This window comes from Centroberyx gerrardi, chromosome 12, assembly GCF_048128805.1.
Source record: "Centroberyx gerrardi isolate f3 chromosome 12, fCenGer3.hap1.cur.20231027, whole genome shotgun sequence".
Lineage (NCBI taxonomy): Eukaryota > Metazoa > Chordata > Actinopteri > Beryciformes > Berycidae > Centroberyx > Centroberyx gerrardi.
This window is the reverse complement of record NC_136008.1, coordinates 30,035,062-30,062,688: the sequence shown is the minus strand read 5'-3', so window position 1 is coordinate 30,062,688 and position 27,627 is coordinate 30,035,062. Positions and strand designations below refer to the sequence as shown.

The following is a 27,627-nucleotide window of genomic DNA, read 5'->3' as shown; positions in this document are numbered from 1 at the left end:
TGAAAGACATGTTCGTCAATAATGGTTTTATTTTGAAAGTGACCGGAAAATGTGTTTGTATTCTGTCTACCTTGACAGCGGAGCTGTTCCGTGGTGTTCTGCGGAAAACACCCAAGACCAAAAAAGCCAGCAGTGGGGGTTTATACACCCGTCGAGACGACTTTCTATGAGCCATTTTTTATTTGTACCAGACTAAGGCTAAACATGTACGCTGTTGTGTTTAAGGCGGGCTAATGACACCCACATCTTTGTAAAGGGAATAGCACCCAAAGGAGACGGAAACTGGCTTCACAGACGGTAAGCGGATGCAACAATATTGAATATGCAGATCATTTTCACAGCATCTGGTACGACGGGGACAAAATCTCAGCTTCCAACATAGGAGATGAATGGAAATAAGATGCCACACATCAGGTCTCTGGAAAATGAAGATGCAAACTAAAGATCACATTCAGCCATTGTGGGAGAAATGTATCGATATGGTAAGAAATCAAGCTTACAGATGCAATACCAGCCATTTAAACAGATTTGTTGGATTAATAGATATGACTAAGTGGCTTTAGCCCTACATTGGTCCTCTCTATCACCTGAGAATGCTCTGTGTGGAAGATCCTGTTTGCAGGTTTGAGATTGTCATTATAGGGAAAGTCTTAAATATCGTCGGCCAAAATCAATGTAATTTTTGACATTTGTTTTTAAAACTTCTGTATTTCCCTTGTCTTGATGGAGCGCAACATGTAGGCAGGCCTACATCACTGAGCCTGGCCCCAGTACGTGCCGTTCTCTGTGTGGAGAGAACGTCACGCCAAGCTGCATTCAAAAATCTGCCAGTTTAATTCGGCTTTGCTTATCGGCTAAAGTACATACCGTATACAACATGTCTTAATGCCTTTTTTGAATCGTTAAAAGTCACATTTCAATTCGGCATACATATAACATACCAAGCAGCACTTATTTGAATAACATCTCAAGTTTGAGAATTGGCTCACACTGCTCGCTACCGCCCACCACGGTGTATTTTGATAGAAGATGGTGAGGGGAATAACAAGCAAACCATTTTTAAAGTTGAAATTTTATTGAAAGAAGTGCTGCTCCGCAATTTGATGTATGCCGAATTGAAGTGTGCCTCCTAAGAATTTGTAAAAGGTCTGAAGTCATGCTCTACCAGGTACGTAGCTTTGCCAATAAGCAAGGCAACATCAAACTGCTAGATTTTTGAATGGAGTTTGGCGTGACGTCTTCTCCATACAAGAGAGGACGACACGTATCAGGGCTACAGTGAGCCTACTGCTCTTATTTAGTAAGCCAATAGAGAACAGGTGCATAAAAAAGTCAGTCTATTTAGTTTAGATTACAATCATACTTTGCCGTAGGCCTACCCTGATCATCAGGTTTTCTTGTTTGAAAAACAAATGCACCTGTGTTTCATGCACAGGCTGACTCATTCTTTTTTGGTGGAAGAGCTAAATCCATGATGACATTTCCTCCTTATGTGTCCCTTTTATTTAGGCCATGTGAGGTGTGACTATGGAAGCCCAAAATGAACAAAGTTGTCCAACCCAGAGGAATGAAGACGGAGAGAGGGGAAGTCATGCAAACATAGACTTTGTTGGTATGTTGCTATCCTTAATGAGTTCACCATCGACTCTGCCATGAGACGCAAATATGGAGTACAGAGTAGGAAAAGAGCTGGTGAAGGAATTGCATTCATAAAGCAGTTGAACGAGGAAACAAGAACTGCACATTTTCTGCACTGTGTTACTGAAGAGTAGGCGTACTCGATCTGTGCATATGACACAGTACTAACTGAGTCAAATGACAGCGATCGATCGAGCGACTATGGGCACAACGATGTAAGAAGACATCTTTCCGGTGCACAGGGCCTGACAATCAAGACACTACTTGTGATTCATGCCACATATGTGGCATCTCAGGGCAAAGAAGTGGTTACACAGCAGAATAGAAAAGAGCAGATGATAGGGCTTGATGTACGCCTGAAAGTTCCCACAGTATCTTATCTGCTCCTGTAGGACAACAAACAGATTTCCAGTTTCTCTAATAAAAAGGAAAAGGCCAGGAAGCTGAACCGGCGAGTGTTCACCATGCCCCGGAACCGGGCCTTTTCGGAGCCTGAGTACTCGGCGGAGTATTCGGCGGACTGCTCGGTGACCCTGCCGTCCGACCCCGGCCAGGCGGTGGGGCGAACGCACGAGGTCACGGTGCGGAGCTCAGGATGCTGCCTCTGCCTGCCGCGGTTCATGCGCCTCACCTTCGCACCCGAGTCCCTGGAGAACCTCTACCAGACCTACTTCAGACGGCAGAGACACGAAACCCTCCTGGTGCTGGTCGTGTTCGCCGCCCTCTTCGACAGCTACATCATCGTCATGTGCGCGGTGGTCTACACCGGTGACAAACTGGCCTCTGTGGTGGTGGCGTCGGTGGGACTGGCAGCGGATATCCTCCTCTACCTGCTGTGCCGCTACGGGCTGCTGCCGGACCGCATCTCGCGGCGGGTGGTACCCTACGCCCTGTGGGTGCTCATAGCGGCTCAGATATTCTGCTACCTGGGTCTGAACTACGCTCGCTTCCACCAAGCCAGCGACACGGTGGGCTGGCAGGCCTTCTTCAGCTTCTCCTTCTTCCTGACTCTGCCTCTGAGGTTGACACCCATTGTGCTGATCACCGCTGTATCCTGTGGGGTCCACACACTGGTCCTGGGTGTCACCATCGCCCAGCAACAGCAGGAGGACATCCAGGGGGCGGCACTGGGCAGACAGGTGAGAGCGGGAAGGGGGTGTGGTGGGGTGGAGTTGCAGGTAGATGAGGTGGAAGGAGTCTGAAATGTCTCAAGATATCACTGCAATTCATTTGTGTTTACCTTCGAGGAACTCTTGAGTACAAACCATGGGGCAAGAAGCGGCTGGTCAAACGCAGGATCTGATGCAATTCCTTCCTCCTGGAGTTTATACAAAACAGACAGATGTGAAAAATAGACACTCAAAAGTTCAATTTCATTGCTAAAATCAACATAGAACATCTCAGAAATGGACCATTTGCCCAAAAGCACGTTCGTGCAGATCAAAACAGCATCTGGGACAAATGATAGACTTCAACACATAGATGTCCATTTCTGAGATGATCTAAGTTGATTTTAACAATGAAAGTGAAGTTCTGAATTTCGCAAGTTCTGAATTTTCGCATATATCTGTTTTGCATATACTTACGGAGGAAGCCATTGTGTAAGAACCTCAAGAACCGCAAGAGTCGCTTCTTCCCTTCAACCATTCCTCCAAGATTTTGCGTTCAGACTCAAGATGCAAGTAAATTGCATCTACTTTCAGTTGCATCTTGCAGTGACATGCTGAGTGCGTTTGGCCTAGAAAGGAAGGTGAGATTTTTGGGAACGCAGTGGACAAATGGAAATAAATGTGGGGTGGGTGGATTTTCTAAACAGTAGATTGAGTTCAAGGTGTGTCTGTAGGAAGGAGTCACATACGTGGAGAGGGTTTGACAGAAAATTCTACTCTGTGGTCTGTTAATTGTAGAGACAGTGACACAGATAGATAGGGGGTTTTGACTGGAGACTGGTTTACTGGGGAAGCAGTAGAGAATGGGGAAACTGAACGGAAAGGTAGCGGACATTAGAAGATGGAAAGAACGATAGGCGAGCGTGTTTATGTGGAGGAGGAGCGGGGTGTCACTGATTTGGAAGGAGAGATGTGGGCTTTTACTTAGCAGGATGGATTTAGAGAATGACACAGGCATTTGTGTGGGTTGGTGTGGAGGACACTCCTGAGGGACGGGTGGCATGGCTGACATGAAGAAAATGACGGATAGAATGACAAATGTGGAATCTCGGCCCGAGTATTAAGTCACAGAATGAGACTGCATTTTTCAGGTGGCGCAAGCATATGCAGAATAATAACTTCTTTCAATGAATCCCTTTGCCATCAAATGAATGGGCACCTTGAGGGAAATTTCACATTTAGACCGAGACGATGATCTTTGAACCTCTATGAATGGATATCATTGATGAGTGTGCGTAGGGATGTTCAGTGGAAAGACCACAAAACGCAAGACAAATCGAAGTTGAAAGTCTTATGTCGGTAGGAGACTCTGAGCCCGCAGACACCGTTATACAACATATCAGGAGTGCTCACTCTGTTCAAGGCCATGTACTCGTTTGACATTGACATTCCCGGACTGTTTACAGCTCTCTCGCTGACCGTGTTTGGTTGTCAATAAGCTTCGTTCTGCCTCATCATTAGGCTACTTTTATTCCAGAGAACCTCCTCAATAAAAGGTCAAACACCCAATCTGAGCTTCGATCTGCAATAGGAGGATCGAAATGTTATCGCAGTGCAGGGACAGCTCGGGGAATGGTGGTTCCACTGTTCTATTTAACTCATCAACAGCCATCCCAAAGCTAACCCTGTGTTCACACTGCTAGTAACGTGGTTGATGGGTCGCTCTATTCTGACTGATTGTGGGCAGTGTGAGAGGCTCCAACTAAAAGTAGCTGCAAAGTTTTTGAACCGGCAAATCGTGTATTTTCCGTTGCTTTGGTATTGCCTTTCATAATGTTAGATCATTTTGATGAGTTAGCATAGCTATTAGGTAGCATTGAGATGAGCTTACCGTCGACCCCAACGATGGACGCAACCGTTCTCCAAGCATCTGTCCTTTTTGAGACATTTATTCCTGTCCTCTTTCAAATAAAAGTTGGAGAGAACTGGGAAGCTTTTGAATGGCTGGAATCCATTTCTTGCAGAACTATTTTCATGGAACGAAATCATGTTGGTAGAGAACTGACCGCAAACAGTTCAGCTGTGGTGACAAGCTTGTTGAGCGTCCACACGTCGGCTGAGTTTCTAGTGACTTGTTGATCATGTTGCTCACAGTGTGAACATGGGATAAGACCTAGGTTTCCATTAAGGCTAGAACACTCAAAGCTTATCTAGATTTGAAATTTTACCTATGTTCTTCCTCCTTATGTGCCCTGTTCTAGAAATGTAAACAGGTCATCAACATTGAAGACTATATAGCTTTACATATATAGGTTTAATTTGTGTGTGTGTGTTTATATTATGGAGTCCCCTAACTGTTGCATCATCTTTTGTTGTCAAGCTGCTGGCCAACATTGTGATCTATGTGTGTGCCATCACTGTGGGGGTCATGTCCTACTACATGGCCGACCGCAAGCATCGCAAGGCTTTCCTGGAGGCCAGACAGTCACTGGAGGTCAAACTCAACCTGGAGGAACAGAGCCAGCAACAGGTGAGACGGGGGAAACAATATAGAAGATACGTGTGTTAAAGTGCAGAGATTTGTGTTTGTGCAACAGTTGATTAACAAGGACCGACTTTCACACTGTTATGGTGATTTCTGGGTCCACTTTGTTGTTTGGTGGTGTATTTCTCCCGTGGATAATTCGCCAAACGTAGATGGAGATAGTTCCAGCAGCTACAATGGAGTTTGATAGCAGAAAATGTTTCAGTTATCTAAAACATCAACGGTAAACGTCAGAATCAAAGAGCGAGGGCTTCTTTCTAGACTCGCCATTTTGCACCAAGAGACGTTCAACAATCATACAGGGAGAAATCCATCGTAGAAGAGGCAGAGAGACCAATTTCTCTACAGACAGCAGCCTCAATGGACCAGAATGCAATGCAGCTGAGATGTCTGATGGTGTTTTTATTCTATATCTGACCAATAAAGTGAGGTGCTGAAGTGGAAAAGGTTTTTTGAGTTACCCCATCATCAGTGAGGTCACTTTTTTGGGGGCCTACACACCACTGTTTGTGCATGTCCCGCCGCTACAATACGCACAGATTCAGTTTCTGCTATTTCGAATATGTGTATGTAGTGTGTGTGTGTTGGTTTGTTTGGTGTTTGTCTGTGTGAGTTAGCACTGTGTCAGCAGTCAGTTCCCCTCCCTTCTCCTGTCTCACAACTGTGGCCATTGGGCATTCTCGATCACTACTATTTATGGAACAGACGGTTCGTGCCATAGAGAGCAAGAGAATGAGAAAAAAAGACCCAAGAAGAAGGAGAGAGAGAGAGAGAGAGAGAGAGAGGGAGAGAGTACAGAGGGGCGATTATGGAGGATGGGGAAGGAAGGAGGGAGCAAAGGTGTTTTGAGAAAGAGGGAAGGCGAGAGAGAGGAAAAAAAAAAGAAGAGGGGCTGATAAGACCACGAGAGGAAGAAACTCCCAGAATACTAATGGAGAAGCATGGGCTGCTGGGAGACGAGGGCCGCCAGCCAATCAAGGAGCATCCGGTCGCTGCCGGTTACCATGGCAACCACCCTCCTGAGACGGTGTCAGCTGTAATCACAGAGCCGACTCGCTCACCCGTTTTTTGCCTCTCTCTCTCTCTCTGTCAGGTTTTGATAAGAATATTGAAACCTGCCATGCTGCCCCCCTCCCCTTTTATATGTAGACGAATGTGTGTTTACGTGTGTGTAGGTGTATGTTAATGTGTGTGCAAGTCAAGTGTGTGTGTGTGTGTGCGTGTGTGTTTACTCAAGGCTTTTTGTTTTGTTTGACGCATTAGTGTTTTCTACATTGCCGGTACTGGGTCACTGAGAGCAGGATCTTTGCAGCCATGTTGACTGACAGTTTGAGGCCATTCAGCTCCCTGTAAACAGTGCTCTCTAGAAAGACTGCCAACCATTTCCACCACACATCCACTGTCTCTTGTTTTTTTTTTTTTATTCAGCGTGCTATTGATCTGCCTCATATTTCAATAAGGCCTTTGGGTCGAGGGTCATCTTGTGTCAGATGAACTAGTTAAATGATTAAAGCTGCAGTAGGCCAGATTTTTATGTAAAAATCCAGCTGTTTTATCAGACTAAATCTCAAAGTGGGGCTGTAGTTGGAGTGTTTTGGATGAACCCAAATTAACAAATTTATTAACTAATAAATTAATTAATAAATGAACACATACGGGAGGTAGCTAACCTACCGTACCTGTTAGCCTGGTAGCCAAAATGTTTTGTTAGCATTGCCCAAACGTAATAAATTCCACATCTGTTTGGCAAAACTGCTTTGCTAGCTCAGTCTAGTTGTAACTAAAGTATTTGCCGGCAAAAATATTTTTGTCACGCATAGTCGCTGCAGATACAAATACACATTGTGATACGGTATGGTCCAGCGAGCGTCACTCAATACAAGGTGAGAAACTGCCTTGTCGTTAGCGTTGGGCAAAACTGCTATTTGTCAAGTGGCAAGTTGTTTTTTGCGACTAATGTAAAACAGTACCAGTAAGGGACTCAAGGGGTCGCCAATGAGTGTGTCACTGTTTGTCTCTCATCATTTTCACTATATTACAAATATTTTTATTTAGCAAACTACTGTCAACTTTAAGTTAGCATAGGTGTTGACCATGAATTTAACCACTTCGCAAAGAGTAGCCTATGTAGAGTTTCGCAGATATGCACAGTTTTGGTGGTGGTTGATTTTGAGAATACATTGATTTTGAAAGTTGTGCACACTGAATGCATTTTGTGTCGACTTGCGACTCCATAACCTGGCAACAGCCAATGCGCGCACACACACACCGTCACACCCAGAGGAGAGAAAGAGACACCGGCACCAGTGTTTTCTACCAAATTTACCCTGTGGTCACGTTTTATAATGAAACTGGTTTCCTTAGTAGATTCATAACTGTGCCATTCTCACTTTCGTCCCATAAGTAGAGAAATACAGAGCAAATTGCAGTCCATATTGGCTGATTAAGGAACACATCATCTTGTTCTTCATTGAGTGACGATTCCATATTATACAGGACGGGTGACGGCCTTAGTACTGCCTAACAATTTGAAACAACATTACCGTATATCCTGGGTAATAGGCTCACTGTGGGTGCAGGTTCTTACCTCTAACCGTCTGGAGAACTCGGTCTGTATCTTCAGAAAGCAACACAGTGCTGCAGGAGAGAATGAGCCAATCGACAGTCTGTCCTTATTGTCTATGAGCCAGTCTGATCTCATCATGACTAGATCTAGAGCTTTTAATAGAAGCCTAATATCGGCCCCCTGTATTATCAAACCAATATATCGGTCTAACCTTAGTACAAGCACACTCTAGATTTGTCTGACATCTGTTTCGTATCCCTTCTCATCCGTAGGAGCGTTTGTTGCTGTCCATCCTTCCAAAGCACATAGCGGATGAGATGCTCCAGGACATGAAGAAAGAGGCCAGTCAGAAGGAGATGCAGCAGTTCAACACCATGTACATGTACAGGCACGAAAATGTCAGGTAACTTGGTACCTTTTCTGCATTTTGCCATCGTACGTTCACATGTAACCAGAATTTATCGTTTCACCTAAGTTTAACAAAGCAGTTGTTCTCAAAGTGGGTTCCGGGCACCTCCAGGGGGTCCGTGAGTGGGTTCCATCGGTCACCAGCAAAATGAGAGATAGTTTAATTTCACTATGATGCAGGGCTTAAAGACCTCCGGCCAGGTGCTGGATTTCCGGCATATGGACTCACTCCACGTGGGTTTTTGTTTTTGATGCGTTTTATCCAATCATATTCAGCTAAGCAAAGCAATATTTTACATTTACCAATGGAATGCGAGCAGGTTTTTTTTTTATCCAATGAACAGCAACCTACTTTCTATCACAATGTAGCACCGATTCCGTAGTGTAGCACAGCTGAAATATGGAAACGAGGTTTATGAAAGCTGGTGAAGATACACGCGTCACTGAGACAGGAGTAAAAAACAAACGGCGATAGGTAGGCTATGGATTGAATAAACGGGTGGAGACAGGAAACCGTTTGACACTTAGTGCGACAAATTAAGGGAACCGGGTGTTTGTTCTGCACTGTGTGCTCAACCAGCAGAAAGAAAGTGCTCTTTCCACATGAGGTAAATCCCAGCCACAACGCCGCTATGCGCGCACTCCGATATCTGACCACACGGGGAGCAACAGTTACAGCTGCCACTCCGCTCCAGCAGCAATGACAGACCGGAACGTGATCTGTCTTTCACAATTTATAATCATCATTCAGCATAAAAATGTGGCATTGCTTTGGCTGTTCTCTACAGAGCTCCCCAGGGGTCACCTGGTAAGAAGAAAATAATTGATGTGGAAATCCATAAGGGGCACCGATTGGTAAACCGCGCACGGCTCCATGCGCACAGAATAGTAAACCGTGCGCATGGATTAGTAAACCTTGCCCGCGGATTAGTAGACCGTGCACACAGATTTGTAATACGTATATTGATAACGTCAAACAGGGACACCACAGCGGCCCACAGAGTTGCATATAAAATTTAATTAACATGCTTTTTCTACAAGCGTGATTTATAGGGAGTAAATGGGTTTCATATTGTCACCAAAACACACATCGGATCATAAATTAGACCTACTGATGTAATTAATCAATGGTTATGGTTCACATATGGTCTAGGTGCCTAATGGCTATTACAGCTCACTATATGTATGCCAAGCTGTGTGTAATGGCTCTGGCTCACTGTATATAGGCCTAAAAGTCCCTCTTTGATGTTATCAATGTAGATATTACAAATCTGTGCACATGGTTTACTAATCCGTGGGCACGGTTTAGGAGTAAATTGTAAGATTTACGCATCATTTTTTTTTTGTACCAGGTGACCCCTGGGGGGCTCCACAGTTATCCTTATTGCACTAGGTTTATAGATTAATAATGCTGTGTTGAATATTCATTCATTCAACACAGAAATGTGTCAATTGTTTTTGTTGTTCTTGTTATTGGACTAGTTTAATAGAGAAATAAGTGTAGTGTGCTGACTCCCCCCCCCATCAGTCAGGAACATTTCCCCCCCATTTCAGGCTCAGAATGTTTTTTTGCTTTAAGCCCTGATGATGTAATCCACTAGGAATGATCCCAATTAGAGAATGACTGCCTTAAGTTGTTTTTGTATCTGAATCAGATCAGGGTTGGGGCCATTCATGAACTGAATTGAGAATGCATGGTACATTCCAATGCAATTCCTGGAGTTGGAATTGGATTTGCACCCAGCTCTAAGCAAACAGAATTGGAATTGAATTGAAAAGACAGGAAACAGAATTGATTTCCCTGTCACTTCTAAGAGAGGTTGCTGTCTGACTCGCTAAACATTCGAAATAAAACATTATGAATCAAATAAGAGACAGTTAAACAAATCAAATATATGCAATCATAATGTATGTGTTATGATTACATGTTCTGCATCAGTTACCACCTGAAAGGTACCTTTAACATTTTATGATATTCAGTATTGATAATGTATAACACTATGTGTAATCTCAGATATGTGGTAGGGAAAAAACATGGAATTTCATTGAATTAAATTCAACTTCCTGAAATTCCAAATAAGCTGTTAAATTAAAAAAAGTTAAATTCTGTTTCCTATTTTCCAATTCCTCGCTTGAATTGGAACTGAGTTCATTCATGAATTGACTCCAATCCCAGTCTGAATGTGACCAATACAAAACCTTAGAGGAAATCTTTGACCACATACTGTGCAGCAAGAAAGCAGCCAGCTGAAGATGGCTTCTTCCTTGACTTTATACAAAACAGATTGACGTGAAAAACAGACGCTCATAAGTTTAATTTCATTCATGTGGTTTTGTCCCATCTCTGTCTCTGTCTGTCCTGCAGTATTTTGTTTGCAGACATCGTGGGCTTCACCCAGCTGTCCTCCTCCTGCAGCGCTCAGGAGCTGGTCAAGCTGCTCAATGAGCTGTTCGCCCGCTTCGACAAGCTGGCCGCGGTACGTTTCACACCTAATCACACCATCACCTAATGATTGCCGTCTCATGACACGCACATCTGCCAATTATATACAGTACATGTAGAAATGTTCATAATGGGTTTCATAAAGCGTACCGAAAAGTTTCAAATATTCAGATTTTAATGTGACTTTATAGCATTTGCATTCATCTTTCATTTCAGTCGTTTATCGTTAATTGTTCGTTCTTATGAGCAGTCACTTCATCGCACACACACAATTATAGAGACCTACATATCCCTACTCTGTTGTCAGTAACACTAGCTATACTGTCAATAGATTTTACTATTATACTATTGTATAGCATTGTAATATATTATACAATATAGTAACATATGATATTATGTTATGGTATGTTGTAGGATGTTATATTATGTTATAGTATGTTATATATGGTATATTATGGCATGTTATAGCATATTATGTTATATTATGTTATGTTGTATTACACTGTATATATTGTGTATATATATCATATTATATATTATAGTATATTGTAATTATTATATTGTGTTTACATTCTCATGTCCACTGCATTAAACATAGTCTAAATGTAATTTAACTGTTACATAGTGAATTGTAGTCTTAAGGTGTTGTTTTTGTATTGTATTGTATTGTATTGTCCTGTTGCACTGTGGTCCTGAAGGAACAACATTTCATTCGTCTATATCCTGTGCACTGTATATGGTTGAATGACAATAAATCTGCTTGACTTGACTTGACTTGACTTGATAGCAGCAGGAAAAGTCCTAAAAACTCCTATCTCGAGTCTGTCTTTGTGACATAATGTTTTCTGTCTTGTTAGAAATATCACCAGCTGAGGATCAAGATCCTAGGAGACTGCTACTATTGTATCTGCGGGCTGCCGGACTACAGGGAGGACCACGCTGCCAGCTCCATCATGATGGGCCTGGCCATGGTGGAGGCCATCTCGTGAGTAGGGGAATGAGGCGGTCGGAAGGGTGAGACAGATGTATGGGGCCGATATTGCCATTTCATTAAAATACATTATTTTATTAAAAATCAGATCTGGTCCAGTCAGTGTCATCCACCTCTGATATGATGGATCTGATGCATTTGATTGATTACATATTTGTTGTAGAATTGATAAATACTACACTGATTGTCTATGGGAAGCCCTTAACCTGAATTGATTCTGATGCAACATTTGGGTCTGACTCCACACAAGTACACATGAATATGTTTTAATATTACTATTCTGGGTTCAGTGGAGAGCTTTAGTGCCCCATGATGGTTTAAATGCTGTTTCAGAGACTTTTCCACCCTGACAAGAATCAAATTCTGGGGGAAACACTGAGGGGCGAATTCACAAAAGGATTGCGCGGCTTTTGCTGACGCTAAACCTGTGCAAATAAGACAAAAAGAAACCGTGTAATTCACAAAGCACTCGCAAAGGGTGAAATGCCCCGCTAACTGCGCTGCCACGCAAATAGCGTCTCGGTGCTCCTGTGCTATTTGCACGTATTTAAATTAGGTAATATGCATACATTTGGCGCAAAATTGCCCCCTTTCTATGCAAATGAGCCTCATTGCAAAAACAGTCCAATTCACAAAGGTCGGCGCTAATTGCCACACACAGTTACAGTGAAATTATTAGCGTCTTCAGAGAGCTGGTGGTAACTGAAGCGCATTTATAAGGGGAGTCACGCCCAGACTTTTTCACTTGTTGATTTAACTGAGAATTGAATTGAATTGACCTTGCAAATGTCTCTGCAACAATTCCACCTTTGTGTGACCTAAAAAATAAAATTGTCTGTAAATACAGTCTGTAAATAATATTTTGACATTATTATTATTATTACTATAGAACTTTAACACAGATTGCTTCACAAACGAAAGTAAATAAATCAGTACAACCAAACAATCAATACCACTCAATTTCATTTTCACTTATCTCACTAGTCAGCACAGTGGGCTTTATTTTGGCCTAAAGATTCAGCACCATGGACAGCCCCGCTCAAACTCATTTACAGTATTACCTCCGCCAAGGAGGTTATGTTTTTGGTGCCATTTGTTTGTGTGTGTGTTTGTCTGTCTGTCAGCAGGATTACGGAAAAACTACTGGTCCGATTTTCATGAAACTTCGTGGAAGGGTGTAGCATGGGCCAAGGAAGAACCCATTAAATTTTGGAGCGGATCCGTGTTGCGCTTGCACATTTGCATATCATAGAAGACTGGATTGGCCTTGGCGGAGGTCTGCGCTCTCCGAGTGCCCTTCTAGTTTATTTTGGGATGCAGTGAGATGCAATGACAAACAAAGGATGCAGTGACAGGATGCAATTGTGTCATGAAAAATAAATGAATACATTCTCCTTTGTTCTCCGCTTCAAATCATGCCATCTTCTTTTGCAGTCTGAAGGTGTGCGTTTGGAAACACCAACAGCACTGACAGACTGGGATATTAAATCCCAAATATGGTTTCTCGCAGTCCCGGTTAAATGTCTTGCCTGAAGTTTTGAGGAATGCCTTTGCACCTCGTCCGTCAGGACTTGCAGCTCGCGGTCTAAAAATTTCATTTTTCTCTTTCTCTCTGCCATTGTCCTGTCTACTGTGTTCTTCGCGCAAAGGCAACATTTATACTTTGCCACATTGGTAATTGCAATCAGACGCAAAACGGGGGCAAATTGCACTCAGTTGCAACAGGTTATGGGCGTGTTTGCGCTGGCATATCATTAGCGCAATATCTTTTGTGAATCGGTCCTTGAGACGGAGCAAATAGCGGTTGCAAATGATACGCAATTCATGGTGCTATTAGCGGCCGCAATCCATTCTTTGTGAATTCGCCCCTGAATATTTTGTTATGGAAATGGTCAGACGTTAATATACTGGCTATTGGCAGCATTAATACAATTCAAGAAATTCTGGTATTGGTGTCAGCCTTCAAAAACCCATATAGGTCTAATGAGGAAGGAGTCAATTAAGAGAGAGAAGGAGAAAGAGGGAGAAAAGGGGAGGAGGAGGGTGCATGAATAAGATTGAAGCTGCCCAGTAGCCAATATTATGCACAATATCAATACACAATTTGACCATTTTCATGCCAAAAGTATTCAGTATTTCCCACAGAATTTTACTGCCAGGGTGGAAAAGCCTCTGAAACAGCATTTAGACCACAGGACACTAAAACTCTCATTGAAACCCAGATTAATGATGATAAAAATACTATTAGCGTATTTATTCATACCTGTGTGGAATCCAATGAAATGTCTCGTTAGAATGAATTCAAGTTAAGGGCTTCCCATAGGCAAATAGAAGCCACTCAGTTGAGTGCAAACCTCTGCTGATGCTGAGCGATTCTCCAGCTTGCAGAGCCTCTGACGGTTTATCATTTGTCTTACGGGTTTGATTTCAAGAAAGAAGCACATGACTGCAACACTGTTTAGCAGCTGACTTTGAAGTCCCACATGTTAGACTTTCCCACCAGCATAATAGTTATGCCTAAAAACGGAAATCGTCTAATGGTGGAAATCCCAGATCTGGATCACCACCAAAATCGAATCAGCTGATCCTATAGGACCATCATATGCATCATATCAAAAGAGGATGACACTGACTAAAGCATATTCGATTTTTAATAAAAGGCCAATATCGGCCCCATATATCAGTCTAACCCTGGAAAATGGTTGGATAAAGGTACAGGAACCTGATAGTTTTTATGTAACTCGGTCGCTCTGTGAACCGCCCGCAGGTACGTCCGAGAGAAAACCCAGACGGACGTGGACATGCGGGTCGGGGTGCACAGCGGCACCGTCCTGGGGGGGGTGCTGGGCCAGAAACGCTGGCAGTATGACGTCTGGTCCACCGACGTCACCGTGGCCAACAAGATGGAGGCCGGAGGAATACCAGGGTAATGACTCAACGCACGACGACTCTATTCTGATGCACTATTTCTAGAACTTTTACTTACTCATTTTAAAATGAAATGTGCCCGCCCCCTATTTCAGTTGTCCTGGTTCTGCCAGTAAATGTCCCATTAATTTTCTCCACAGGCATTTGAATAAATCCCAATATAAACCGTTATTTGAACCAAACCAACCAGCTACCAGTTGAATCATGAGCTTATAACAATAGATTCCGAAAAAATATATATATGAAAAACAAAAAAAGGCGAGGGTACAAGACTGTGTACATAACGCTTTTGGGAGGGAATGAGCTACTCATCATATAGCATTACAAGTGATGTTATGGATTCCCTTTCCCTCATTTTCAACCGTGATAGTAAATAATATAATGATATGATTACTGATCTGTAATGATTTCATAATGTCTGACAGTAAAGCCATGCACGAGTGATACCTTACTTCGCTCTGGTCTGGCTACCAGCCATGTGCAACTTTGGAGCGGGTAACGTTTCCATGGTAACAGCGACCTCTCCAATTGGTGAGCGCCCGCTAAAGCTTGTGGGTAATGTAGTATTTTACCGGGAACTCTGGAATAAAACAGATGGACTAAATCAGATTGACTGATGGCTTCTGCAGGAACATAGTGATTTCCTCAATCTGATAGCTCATGCCAAGTCTACAATAATCAAAATTCCTATGGGAAAAATGAATGGGAAATTTACTTCCACAACCTAAGGTATCCACTCTATATTATAAGGCCTCTTTGCACTCCTTATATATTTTTTGGACTGAATAAGAGCATCAGCTAAATGCCTAAACTCTAAATTTAAAGTCATTCAGGGAAATTAGACTGAGCGCATACAGCATGCTATTTTTCAGCACCATCATACCACACTCACACAATAACACACGTTCAGACAGTCCCTCCTTATTTTCCTATTTCTCTGGAAGCAGCAACTGTACCGTGAATAAAGCGAAACAACTATCCTTTAGAAATAAGCTTGAATCAAATAAGGAAGCCGTTCTGTTGGAACGATTTGCATCGCTCCATAAAGTCTGCAGAATCTCCCTCTTCCTCGGCAGTCGGTAGGCCAATAACTTGCCTGACCTTTGACCTCTCCGCCAGTCGCGTCCACATCTCCCAGAGCACCATGGAGTGCCTTCACGGGGAGTTCGACGTGGAGCCGGGGAACGGAGGCGACCGCTGCGACTACCTGAAGGAGCGGGGCATCGAGACCTTCCTGGTGGTCGTGCCCAAAGGACCTGTGGGCAAGAACGGCATCAACGGGGTGGTGAGTCATATGCAAATGAGATCCTGTTTCAGCCGGGTGGTGCGCAGGGAAATACTAGATATGATACTCGGCTATTTCTAAAACTTGTTATATATATTTAAATTGCGTTTGAATATTTCTAGTTAGTCAAAGCCAAGTGTGAATGTTACTCCAGATCCGTTCAAAATTCAAAATGCAAGCATGTTATCAGGAACATAAGAAGGATAGAAAATGGTCATCTCCCATCAAGAATGAAAACATGAAATCATGTAAAAATGCCACACTGATAAAAACTTACCATAGTTAAACATATATCTCACTCATAATATCTAAGTATGTTCAAGAAAATTGTTTCCTGCAAAAAATGTAAGAAGGCTCAATGCTCCATTAAAGAAACTGAGTGATAATAAAATAAGTCTTCCATTAAATCTTTCATGAAGTGACCTTTCAGTTGCAGACTTTCACAGTAATCCCTCATTACTTCCCGACTCCTTGTTTCCCATTAGAAGCTGTCTGTAACCTCTTCCAATGGAAACTCGCCACTGTTAATCAACACTACAGAGTGCAATGGGAGTGTTAACACAGCTTGCACCACGCCGGAGGAACCCGAGGAGCTGGACACCAGGGTAACCAAGGACTGCCGTCATTGGTTAATTAGCAGAGGTGTGACCAAGTCAGCTTTGCCCGAGTCCCAAGTCAGTGTCAAGTCTTGAGGCACAAGTCTCAAGTCAAGTCCCAAGTCTAAATGTAGATCACCAAGTCAAGTTCAAGTCAAGTCCATTTCATTAAAGTCAAATCTCAAGTCTACATGTAGAACGTCAAGTCAAGTCAGAACAAATCAAGAGCCCAGTATCAATTTAATATCTTAAAGAAAACTAAATAGCTAGGACTTTTCAATGCAATATGGTTTTAATAGGATAAAAAGTTGGTAAGAGCATCATGAGTTTGATTTCTATAATCAGTTTCAACTTCAATAAATTCAATCATTCCATACAAATTCAGAAAACAGAATTTAAATTCAGTCGTCTGCTGGAACAAATCTCATCACTTTCAATCTAAGTCATTTACACAAACACAAGATCTCAAGTGAAGACTTTAGAAACCTTTGCAAGTCATCAATGTACAAGTCAAAGTCATGTCCCAAGTCAAGTCTCAAGTTTTCTCTTCATGCATCAAGTCAAATCTCAAGCAATTAAAATTGTGACTTTAGTCTCCACCTCTGTTAATTCGAATTTAATGTAAAAACATATCGAAAAAAATGCAACAAATCTGGAAATCCACCTTCCTCTTGTTGCGACTTCCAGGTTGTGAATCCATCGTTCCCTAACCCTCGGCGGCGACTGCGGCTGCGGGACCTGGCTGAGAGGGTGATCGACGCCCAGGAGAACGAACAGGAGCTCAACAAACTCCTCAACGAGGCTCTGCTGGAGAGGGAGACGGTACAAGCGTAAGTAAAGATCGTCTGCGTGAAGAACCGTGAAGCGCTCCCTCTTCTTTTTGAGTTTAAAGGTGCTGTGTGTGTCATTTTTAAACAACAGTATATCATCGTCCAATTAATGTTGATACCTTGGTATAATTACACTAAACAAATGAGTCCATGTTGGAGACGATTGGTAGCCTCTATCTCACACCAGTGGTATTGTTGGTGCTAGTGTTTCTCAAAATTAAGACTACATTTCCCATAAACCCTGTCACTCCCCCCCCAGCGCCCTCTTCCTGTTTTGTGCCATAAAGCAACCCCTTTTCACGTAAAATCTGACCAGGTGGCATTTCTTGGCAGTGGTCTTGTGTGTTTACCATAATTATACTAATGTTTTAATTAATGTGGCAATGATTTTGTGATATTAACCTTTAATGATATCAAACCAATGTTAAAGGTGCACATTTTGGGTACTAGCCCACTGGGCTAGTAGAGTGAAATTTCTACTAGCCCTAACAAATTATTACTAGCCCAGTGTTGATAATTCTGTGTTTTGTTACATATTTCATATTTTTATTAATATATACTATATTATTAATATACACTAGCTCAGTATAAGTAATGTAATGTACGGTTAACACGGTAAATCATGCTTTAAAATTACATACATACAAAAAAAAACCTGAAGTTTGTTCTTCTGTGTTATTTCACATTTTATTCGACTGTTGAGGTTGTGAGTTAAAATGACTCCATCCACTCCATTCGCCCTCTGTCTCATCAGTCTGAAGGGGAAACACACCAACCGGCTCTCCCTGAGATTTGTGGATCCGGACCTGGAGACCCGTTACTCGGTGGAGAAGGAGAAGCAGAGCGGCGCCGCCTTCAGCTGCTCCTGCGTGGTCCTCCTCTTCACCGCGGCGATGGAGGCGCTCATAGACCCTCGGTGAGTTCACAAGGCCAAGTCTGCATGTCATTGGTACACATGTGACTGTACAGAATCTGGTCTTGCTGATTCCTATCAGTACTATTTATACCTCCTTAAGATTCTTGTCTTTTATCATTTTTCCGCTGTCTTCCTGTGTTGTGGAACAGGCTGATCGCAAACTACATCACCCTCGCTGTGGGAGAAGTCCTGCTGCTCATCCTGACAATCTGCTCTCTGGCCGCCATCTTCCCTAGAGTGAGTTACCGCACACACACACACACACACACACACACACACACACTCACACACATACACACACACCATTGTCTCATAACCAACCTCTGTTGTCTTAACCCCAGGACGCTCACGGCGACTGAAAAAATCAGATGTGAAAATGGAAACAACTGTAGCTGTAACAGAATATATGTGTGCATTGCTGGGCTGTTTTCTAACCTGAAACCACCTGTGTGAAAAAACACATTTTCAAGACCTCTACAACTGCATTTAAGACTTTAAATTCTTTATTTATCTGTATTCAAGACATTTTAAGACTTTTTCAGGACCTGCAGACACCCTGATAGTCTTGCAAAAAACACTGCTATTATAAACATCTAAATAATCCTAGGATTTGGCGTACTATGGTGTGACGGTGCATGAGTTATTTGGTGTGTTCATGTTAACCACACACCAGTATTTCAGATGTAATGATGACACAATGCATCGCTGTTATGTAAGGTGTGGTAAAGTACATGCTTGTTTGGCATGGTCCAGCACTTTTGATCCAACCTTGTCAACCAGGTCATGGAAATTCAAAGTTATTGACATCTAGAGTTATGCAGCCAGCTAACCCAATATTGACTGGTACCATCACCCTAACAGGCAGCACCCATCCCCAGGCTTATCACCCCCTGTGCAGTACACTCACACTCACCCATAGACAGTCAGCTGGATGGATAGTCACACACACACACACAGTCAAATGTGCTGCGAAAATGCAGACTCACTGTAAATAACACTCAAGGGCACTTCAGTTGCCATCAATATTAACTGTCACAATGTCACAAGTCTACAGTACCAATCTGATGGAACACAACACAGTGCATTAACAGAAGCACATGTGCGCATGAATGCAGTCACGTGCATGTGAAAACAGAGCATCTATGCATTCAGACTGCAGGCAAATCTGATTTGTTTTTTAAATCTAATCTTCAAGGCTGACTGTTCACATTGTAAACTACAAGTGACCAGATCAGATTTGTGTGTTTAGACATTATTTAACCTTTATTTAACCAGGTAATATCTCATATAAATAAATAACAAAATAAACAAATAGCAGTCTTGACAAGAAGAATTTTAATATGTATTATGCAGGGAACATATGATTTCAAATTAAATTGAAAAGCCGAGCTGTGAAATTCAAAAGGGGCAACACTGAGAAAATTGAATAGTGATTTTGAGTTTACATATGAAAATCTGACCCTGCAGGGAATAGTGGAGGTTACTAGCATGACAAAGTAACTGTGCACATTTCAATAAAAATAATGACGCATTCATCACATTAGGTGTCCACAGTGGAGGTGGTTGTTACCTGCCATATATACTTTTATTTCTATAGGTGCCTGCAAGTTTGGGTGGGGAGTGATGGGGGAAAAAACACTTGAAATCCAATTGGAGTGATCAGACTGAGTCGCATTCTCTCAAAGACAATTTGAATCGCATTGAATCGTTTTTTTGCTGTTCAGATTTGCGGATAAAATCAGATTTGAATTGCCTGTCTGCACATAGCCTAACTCTTCCAAAAAAGTAAAATGTTTAAAGGAGCTCTCACTGACATATGGTATGTTTGTGTTAGGTCTTTCCCAAGAAGCTGGTGTCTTTCTCCACCTGGATCGACCACACCCGCTGGGCTCGTAACACCTGGGCCATGGCAGCCATCTTCATCCTCACCATGGCGGATATTGTGGACATGGTGAGCCAACCTCCGCCTTTTCTCAGAGCCAAGTGGTTCACAAACTTACGGGCATGTCGACGAGTGGTAGCAAGTGGGATGAAGAGAGGGTCTTGATCACTTGATAAGGTGATATAGTGCATGATGTCCTAAGAATGATGGTATTCTTTCATGTGTTGCTCTAGGATTATATAACCTACCCACTTACTGTCTTCCTTGTCTCCTTACCAATAGAAAATAAGCCCTTACTATTGTTGAAGTATTCCCACTTCTTTGATGAGAAATGGTACAAAAGTTGACTTTCTCAGGTTGAAGTATTCCCACTTCTTTGATGAGACATGGTACAAATGTTGACTTTCTCTGGGTATTTCCACTACATTGATTATATCCAGTGAAAGATTGACAAGAAAACTGGACATCGACACTTTTTGGTGTCCTCATCCTCACAGGACAGGGAACTGACTTATCCAGATCTTTGAAGAAAGAGAGGACGCAAATGCCAGTTTTGGGGATGTAACAGCAACGCAATATAACCTTTCTCTCTCCCCCATCTAGCTGAGCTGTCTGCCTCGAGTCCTGGACTCAGGCAGCACCACAGCGTCTCCTTCCTCCCCCTCCTCCTCTGCCTCGTCCTCCTCTTCCTCCTCCACCTCGTTCGGCCCAGAGGGCTGCGTGGAGAACCCCAAGTATTACAGCTACATCGCCGTGCTGGCCCTCATGGCCACCACCATGCTGGTCCAGGTCAGTCACATGGTCAAGCTCACGCTGATGCTCCTCATAACGCTGGCGACCGGCATTGTCAACATCTACAGCTGGAGGGACATATTCGACCGCTACGACATGGCCCGCTTCCAAGACTACAGGTGAGAGGGACGCTAGTGTGGTCTGTGTGAAGTAGCTGTGTTTCCATCCATCCGTCAAGCCAACTGTCAGTTTGGAGCAAACTTTTGAAATGTTGCGAAAGAACTAATATGTGAATCAGCTGCGATTCCATCAACTGGGTCGAAGCAAATATAAAGGCTTCCTGAACATTAGAGTAAAACACACATGTACCAGAAATCATGGGTGAGTTGTTATTGTTGTTTGGTGTCAGCTAATATTGGCCATATTATATCCTGTCCAAAGATGAAAACAAAGAACTGCACACCTTTATACATGGGAATGACAGTAGATATGGCATTCCTGGGAGGTGGTGGTCGACAGATATTTTATAAACATTTCAGAATGTCCAAAGCCACTTTTGAACTGGTGTGTCATTATTTATTCATCAAATCCGTTCCCATAGAATTTCGTAACCCTTTCTAATTCAATGTAATAATTTTCATAAGAATACTTGGATGGAAACCCTGCTAGTTAAAGGTTTAAAAAACTGGGGCGTAAGAGGAACAAGCTATTTAAATTTGCGTTTCAAACAGGAGTTTTGTCATTGAAGCTGTTGTCAATTGTCTTGTTTGCAGGCTATCCCTTGTGCCCTCCAAGTTCACAATGACAATCATGATCTTCATCATGATGATCAGCTTCTATTACTTCTCCCGCCATGTAAGAAAGCGTGTTTGGATATATTGAATATCGGCACAAAATATCAGCCATTGGCAGCTTCAATTCACACTTATCAGTATCTGTAGCAGCCTTCAAAAACCCATATTGGTCTGCAATCCCTTTTCTTGTGGCTGCAGGTGGAGAAGCTAGCGCGAACCCTGTTCCTATGGAAGATCGAGGTCCATGAGCAGAAAGAGAAAGTGTACGAAATGAGGCGCTGGAACGAGGCACTGGTGACCAACATGCTGCCCGAACATGTCGCGCGTCACTTCCTGGGTTCCAAGAAGAGGGATGAGGTAAGACGGGCAAACGTCCACAGACGCCACATCAGTTCTCGCTTAGGACTGCATGTGGAGACAAGAGGTGGTCAGACCAGTCTTTGTCAAGGAAGATTTATTCAAGATTTGTGTCTACTGAGCAGTGTTGGGCTCTTAGTAGTATAACTCCCTGGTAGCAATAATTCGTTACAGTACATGGCATATTATTTTTCCGTTACACCCTCTAAAATTGGCGATTGCGTCCGCTCTCATCTAAACTAGCTCTATGTGAGAGGATGACAACAAATAGTGTAATGTTGATGAGTGTTACCACGCATTATTGCTACTCAAGAGTGTGAACATTTCTGGCTTTAGAAGACAGAGTGGGGATTAATTAACTGTTAGATTTTCAGTGGATTCCACCCCTGTATTGTCAATTTCTTGTCCTTGTTAATCTGACACCTTCCAGGAGTTGTACAGCCAATCCTACGATGAGATTGGAGTCATGTTCGCCTCCATCCCCAACTTCTCAGACTTCTACACAGAGGAGAGCATCAATAATGGAGGGATTGAATGCCTGAGGTTCCTCAATGAGATCATCTCAGATTTTGACAGTGTAAGCATGGTCCATCATTCTGCTTTTCGGTGTTTTGGTAGTGCCTTATGTGTCAAATTTTGTCCAGACTCACTATGTTTGAAATAATCTTTATAGTCCCAGCTGGAGACAAGAGATTGAAGTCCTGAACCCTCGCTTGCTACAAATCACCTTTACGACCAATCCAAACTAGTGCTGACTTGCTCCAATTTTGATGCCAAATGGCTATACAGGTGTAAAAGTTATGTAGTGTGTCCCCAGCTTTAGTTTGAATCCCACGCGTTGACTTGTATGCCCAAGTTTATTCACACATCCCCTGACCATTAGGATGTCCTCTTAACCAACAATAGTGTTCTTATTTTGGGAACATGAGGCCGGGGTTTCGATCTCCAGTAGTTCTACTTTCAATACAAGCAGAAGTAACCTTTGAATTTTGTCTCTGACAGCTGCTGGATGAGTCTCAGTTCCGCTGTATTACAAAGATCAAAACCATTGGCAGCACCTACATGGCAGCATCAGGCGTCACCCCGGACATCAGCAACGGCTACGCCTGCCTGAAGGTAAGCGTTGCCACCACCACAAACTCACCATTCTCTCACCTGTTTTAAACTTGGGGTCAGAACTGCTGCTCTGCCAGTGCAAAGCAGAGTCTTCACTTCTATAGTACACGGTGTCTCTAAGTTTCTTCAGTTAAACGTAAGACTTTTTAAGACCTTTTTAAATGCCATTTAGAATGAAGAATAAGGCCAAATTCACAGTTGAAATAAAAAACTTATAACAACCCATGACCTATGAGAATACAGGTCTGCGTGACTGGGCTGTAGAAAGAAACTGTAACGCTTTCAAGTCCTTGAAAACTGAATTTAAGACTTAAATGCTTTGTTTAACTGTACTCAAGGCCTTTTAAGCCCTTGAGTTTAGATAATCATATTCAAGCCATTTTAAGACTTCAAAATGCCCTAAAAGTATAAATATTGCTTTACAAACATATATGTAACTGATGAATTTGGCATACTTTGGAGTGCTTTGTGTGTTCATAATATGTCAATAATAGATTGATAAATAAGCAAGCTAGTCCTCTTGTATGAGGCTAATGTGAAGATACTGAGGACTTTCATGTGATATAACACACCCTCTGGTGGCCATATTGGAGGTCCTCAGGTCCTTGCTTTTGTAAATGTTCAACTTGGCTGTCTCAACAGAATTCAATAGACGTGGTTAATTTCTGTGCTTTTTGACTGAGAACTAAGCATTTGCCACTGATACATCTGACTGATTTTGTGTTTAGATAATATCAGCTTGTTAGCTAGCTAACCATAGTATCTGGTCAGCTATATCACTGTCTTTTTGGAACCACATCTGATTTCCACACTAGCTAACGTGTCTAGTAGAAGCTAGCACTAGTAATGGCGAGTAGTTGCATGTTAAAGGACCCACTTTCTGGGAGTGGGATTCAGTTGCCTACGATTACCTAACACGTTTGCTAATGCCCTAGTATGTGCAGAGGACAGAGCTATCTATTGGAGACACAGAGATGATTTTGGTTCCAATACTCTTGTCAGATATTGGGTAAGGTGACCAATGGGCAAAACTCCCAAAAAGTTGGTGTAGTCCTTTAACATTAACATCTGCTAAATTAGCCTAAGCTAGCTAACAAAGCCAAGAGTTTGTTCAGGTTATTTGAGCTGAGTCTTCTCCAGCTACAACAGAGTGTTTTGAGTAGAGACTGGGGCTATAACTGATTACGTTCTAGAAGGGTTCCAACCTTACTTGGCTAATAGAACTCTCTCAGTTGTTGTAGGGAATGCCTCTTCCGCCTCATCTTTAGTGTGGTGTGCCCCAGGGGTCAATTCTTGGCTCATCCTTTTAAATCCCCTTTTAAAAAGCACTTTTATGAATATATAATAGATAACCACTTTAATTGTTTTGTTTTATCTGGTACTTTACTTTTATTTCTTGCACTTGTGTTTTTATTTGTTTTTATTTTATTTTATTGTTTTTATTTTTTTTCTACCTTGATTTTATTTATCCACTTGTACTTCCTTATTTATGCCATAAGCACTTTCTAACATTTGTTTGAAAAAGTGCTATACAAATACTGTTTTCACACTGTTTTGTCTGGCAGAAAGAAGAGCTGTCAGACAGAGAGCGCTGGCAACATTTGGCAGACCTGGCAGACTTTGCTCTGGCCATGAAAGTCACGCTCATGAACATCAACTACCAGTCATTCAACAACTTCATGCTACGTATCGGTCAGTGCTAACCTTTCACCTGTTGAATCTGTGCGTATGGTGTGTGTTTGTGTGTCTGTTATTCCTTATGAGGACCACATGTTCTCACAAGCATAGAAATATGAGGGAAAATCCTCCACAGTGAGGGCATTGTGGCCAGTCCTTACTCCTACAAGGGGCTAGTTTAGGGTTAAGACTTAAGGGTTTAGGTCTTGGATTTAGATCAGAATTACAATTAGATTTATGTTAGGGTAAACGTTAAAGCTGCATTATGTTTTATCAGCCCTTTGGAGTCTAAGCTCATTTTTGCAATTTTGCAATACATTGAAATTTGCCTTTGTTTACCACCTAAAAAACAGTTTTGACCCTTAAAGCATGATATCCTTTCTCTTCAGCTATAGGTCTAGCGTCTCATTTGATTGGTCCCTTTGTGCACAGCTCTGCTTCTGATTGGTCCACAGTCTTTCTAGGAACCAATTGAAAGTTTAGAGCCCGCAGTTTTGCGCAGCTTTTTTCCACTTCTTTCTACGTCAAACGAGTATCAAATTACAGATCAAAATGTAAAAGTTTGGTTTTCCTTTGCGCAAAATAAGATTTTACATACAGCGCTTACTTTTTCATCTAAGTGATAATATCTCTGCTTCTGATTGGTCTACAGACTTTGATGATGATTGATGGAAAGATTAGGATCTGCACTTTCAATAGTATTTCTCTGCTTATTTCTATGTTGTACAAGCAAGAAGTTATTCATCAAAATACAAAAATATATCATTTGTTATTTCTGTTACTTTAACTCCAGAGGGTTAGGGTTGGGATTAGGGTTAGATCTAGGTTTAGTAATACTAACATACTGTATGTGTATGTGTTAGTAGCACATTCAGCTGTTTTTGATTAATAGTAGTATATATTCCTGCATGCCAATCTGCCAATAATTTCCTCCAGGTCTGAATAAAGGCGGAGTGTTAGCAGGAGTGATTGGCGCCCGCAAACCCCACTACGATATTTGGGGCAACACTGTGAACGTGGCCAGTCGCATGGAGTCGACAGGCGTGATGGGGAACATCCAGGTAAAGCCTCTACCTTTTTTTTTTTTTAAATGTCCATCGATTACCTTTCCTGATTACCTTTCCTCGTGTATCCACATAAGGAAAAACACAAAATGTCCCTCATAAGGCTGGACACCGCGTTGAATACCCGCGTCACTTAAGGATGTCATTGGATTCCAGCTCCTCTGGCTTCAAAGAATAAAATAAATGATCATCCTTCCATCACTATATGTAAAAGTACAGGTATATGTCTCTGAACTGCTCCGTCAAATAAGGCTTACAATGGAGAAGAAAATCTTTAAAAAAAACCCAAAACAGTTCATTTCATAGTTTAGTTCCTCGGTAGCAACCGCAGGATTTATGAGAACTTAACGCAATTTTTCTGCTTGTAATTTTGACCGATTACAATTTTTTTGCCTAATAATAGAAACTGAGTCACTTTTTTTTTTTTTTCTTCATTTAACCTGCATTATCATAGTCTCATTTATCCTGAGCCTTTGGTTTGCATGCTGTTAGGAAGACGAAGTCCACCTCAAACAGAAATGGACACTTTTTAAAATGAAACGATACAGTCTATAATCATGAAGCTCATTCAGATAGACTGATTTTATTGGGAGTTGAAGGTTTATTTTATAAAGACTGGAATCCAAGCACAGTATTTTCCTTTGCTGTAACTTAGAACCCATATTTTTTCTGCTCAGAAAATAAAAAAAGAATAAGCATTTCATAATTACAGGAAGTGATTATATAGGATACAGTTAGAATAAAAAATATATATATTTTTATCTCCTCAGTGCCAGTTTAGTACCATTTTTTTTTTTTAAATCCAACCCACAATTTGTCTGCAAAAAAACACAGAAAACTGCAACTCCAATTCCAAATTAAAAGTGTTTTTGGTTGCAATAATCACAAATAACTTCTGTGCCACACTCTGAAACTCTCACTCTACACTCCCTGTCTCTGTCGCCCCCAGGTGGTGGAGGACTGCTACAACATCCTGAAGGAGTACGGCTTCCGCTTTGTGAGGAGGGGTCCCATCTTTGTGAAAGGAAAAGGAGAGCTGCTCACATATTTCCTGAAAGGCAGAGACAAACAAGGCTCTTTTATCAATGGCTCCTCTGTCACTCTGCCACACCAGGTGGTGGACAGCTAAGGACCACACACACACACACACACACACACATACATACACACACACACACACATACATACACCCACACACTCCCCAGCAATCACATTTACTATACCTTGTATGCATAGAGGGGCAAAGGAGATATTGTTTGGAAAGAGAAGTGCTTTGCCCATAAACCATGAAACATTTTGATACATGGACTCATGTTAACAGAATGTTTACAAAGCTCGAAAGCAATTTAAAATACTACTGAGACGCTTATTCCAGACCTGTGACAACATGCCACACACCACTGTACAGATATTTGTTCATTCTCTATGGAAGGATATTAGTACCAGCAGAGATTGTATTTGAGTTTGAAAAATGTCATGCTCATATTGATCCGTTGAATTTGTAAGGCACAATTTGAAAGTGAATGCAATGCCTTGAAATTGAATGTGATTATTATTGAATTTAACTTTTAACTATAATTTCAATTCTACGGAAGCCGAGAACGGCCGTGCTTGCAATTATTTTTTTAATGCCGTTATCTCGAGATCACAAGTTAATTATTTTGTTATCTCGAGATAACAAAGCTCGTTTTCTCAAGATAACGGGTTAATTTATCTCGTTATCTCGAGAAAACAAAAGGCCGATTTCTCG

The 27,627-nt window shown here is 42.0% G+C and overlaps 1 protein-coding gene across 1 annotated transcript; it reads left to right on the top strand.

Annotated features, from left to right (window-relative positions):
• The first annotated feature begins 238 nt into the window (after nt 1-238).
• adcy3a (adenylate cyclase 3a) lies at nt 239-27,458 on the top strand. Its single transcript, XM_078287232.1, has 21 exons — nt 239-482; nt 1,510-2,777; nt 5,128-5,277; nt 8,131-8,261; nt 10,632-10,743; nt 11,567-11,694; nt 14,468-14,626; nt 15,748-15,913; nt 16,399-16,518; nt 17,197-17,339; nt 18,094-18,255; nt 18,405-18,492; nt 20,090-20,206; nt 20,741-21,048; nt 21,604-21,724; nt 21,862-22,020; nt 22,451-22,597; nt 23,023-23,136; nt 24,702-24,828; nt 25,750-25,874; nt 26,827-27,458. The coding sequence occupies exons 2-21, from the start codon at nt 2,103-2,105 to the stop codon at nt 27,004-27,006; spliced, it is 3,432 nt and encodes a 1,143-aa protein (XP_078143358.1). The 5' UTR covers nt 239-482; nt 1,510-2,102; the 3' UTR covers nt 27,007-27,458.
• The last annotated feature ends 169 nt before the right edge of the window (nt 27,459-27,627 follow it).

Excerpts from the sequence above, each read along its gene's own strand:
- adcy3a (XM_078287232.1), top strand. The coding sequence starts at position 2,103 with ATGCCCCGGAACCGGGCCTTTTCGGAGCCTGAGTACTCGGCGGAGTAT. Across the intron at positions 15,914-16,398 it reads AGAACGGCATCAACGGGGTG|AAGCTGTCTGTAACCTCTTC; the intron begins GTGAGTCATATG and ends GTTTCCCATTAG. Across the intron at positions 18,256-18,404 it reads GAGGCGCTCATAGACCCTCG|GCTGATCGCAAACTACATCA; the intron begins GTGAGTTCACAA and ends GTTGTGGAACAG.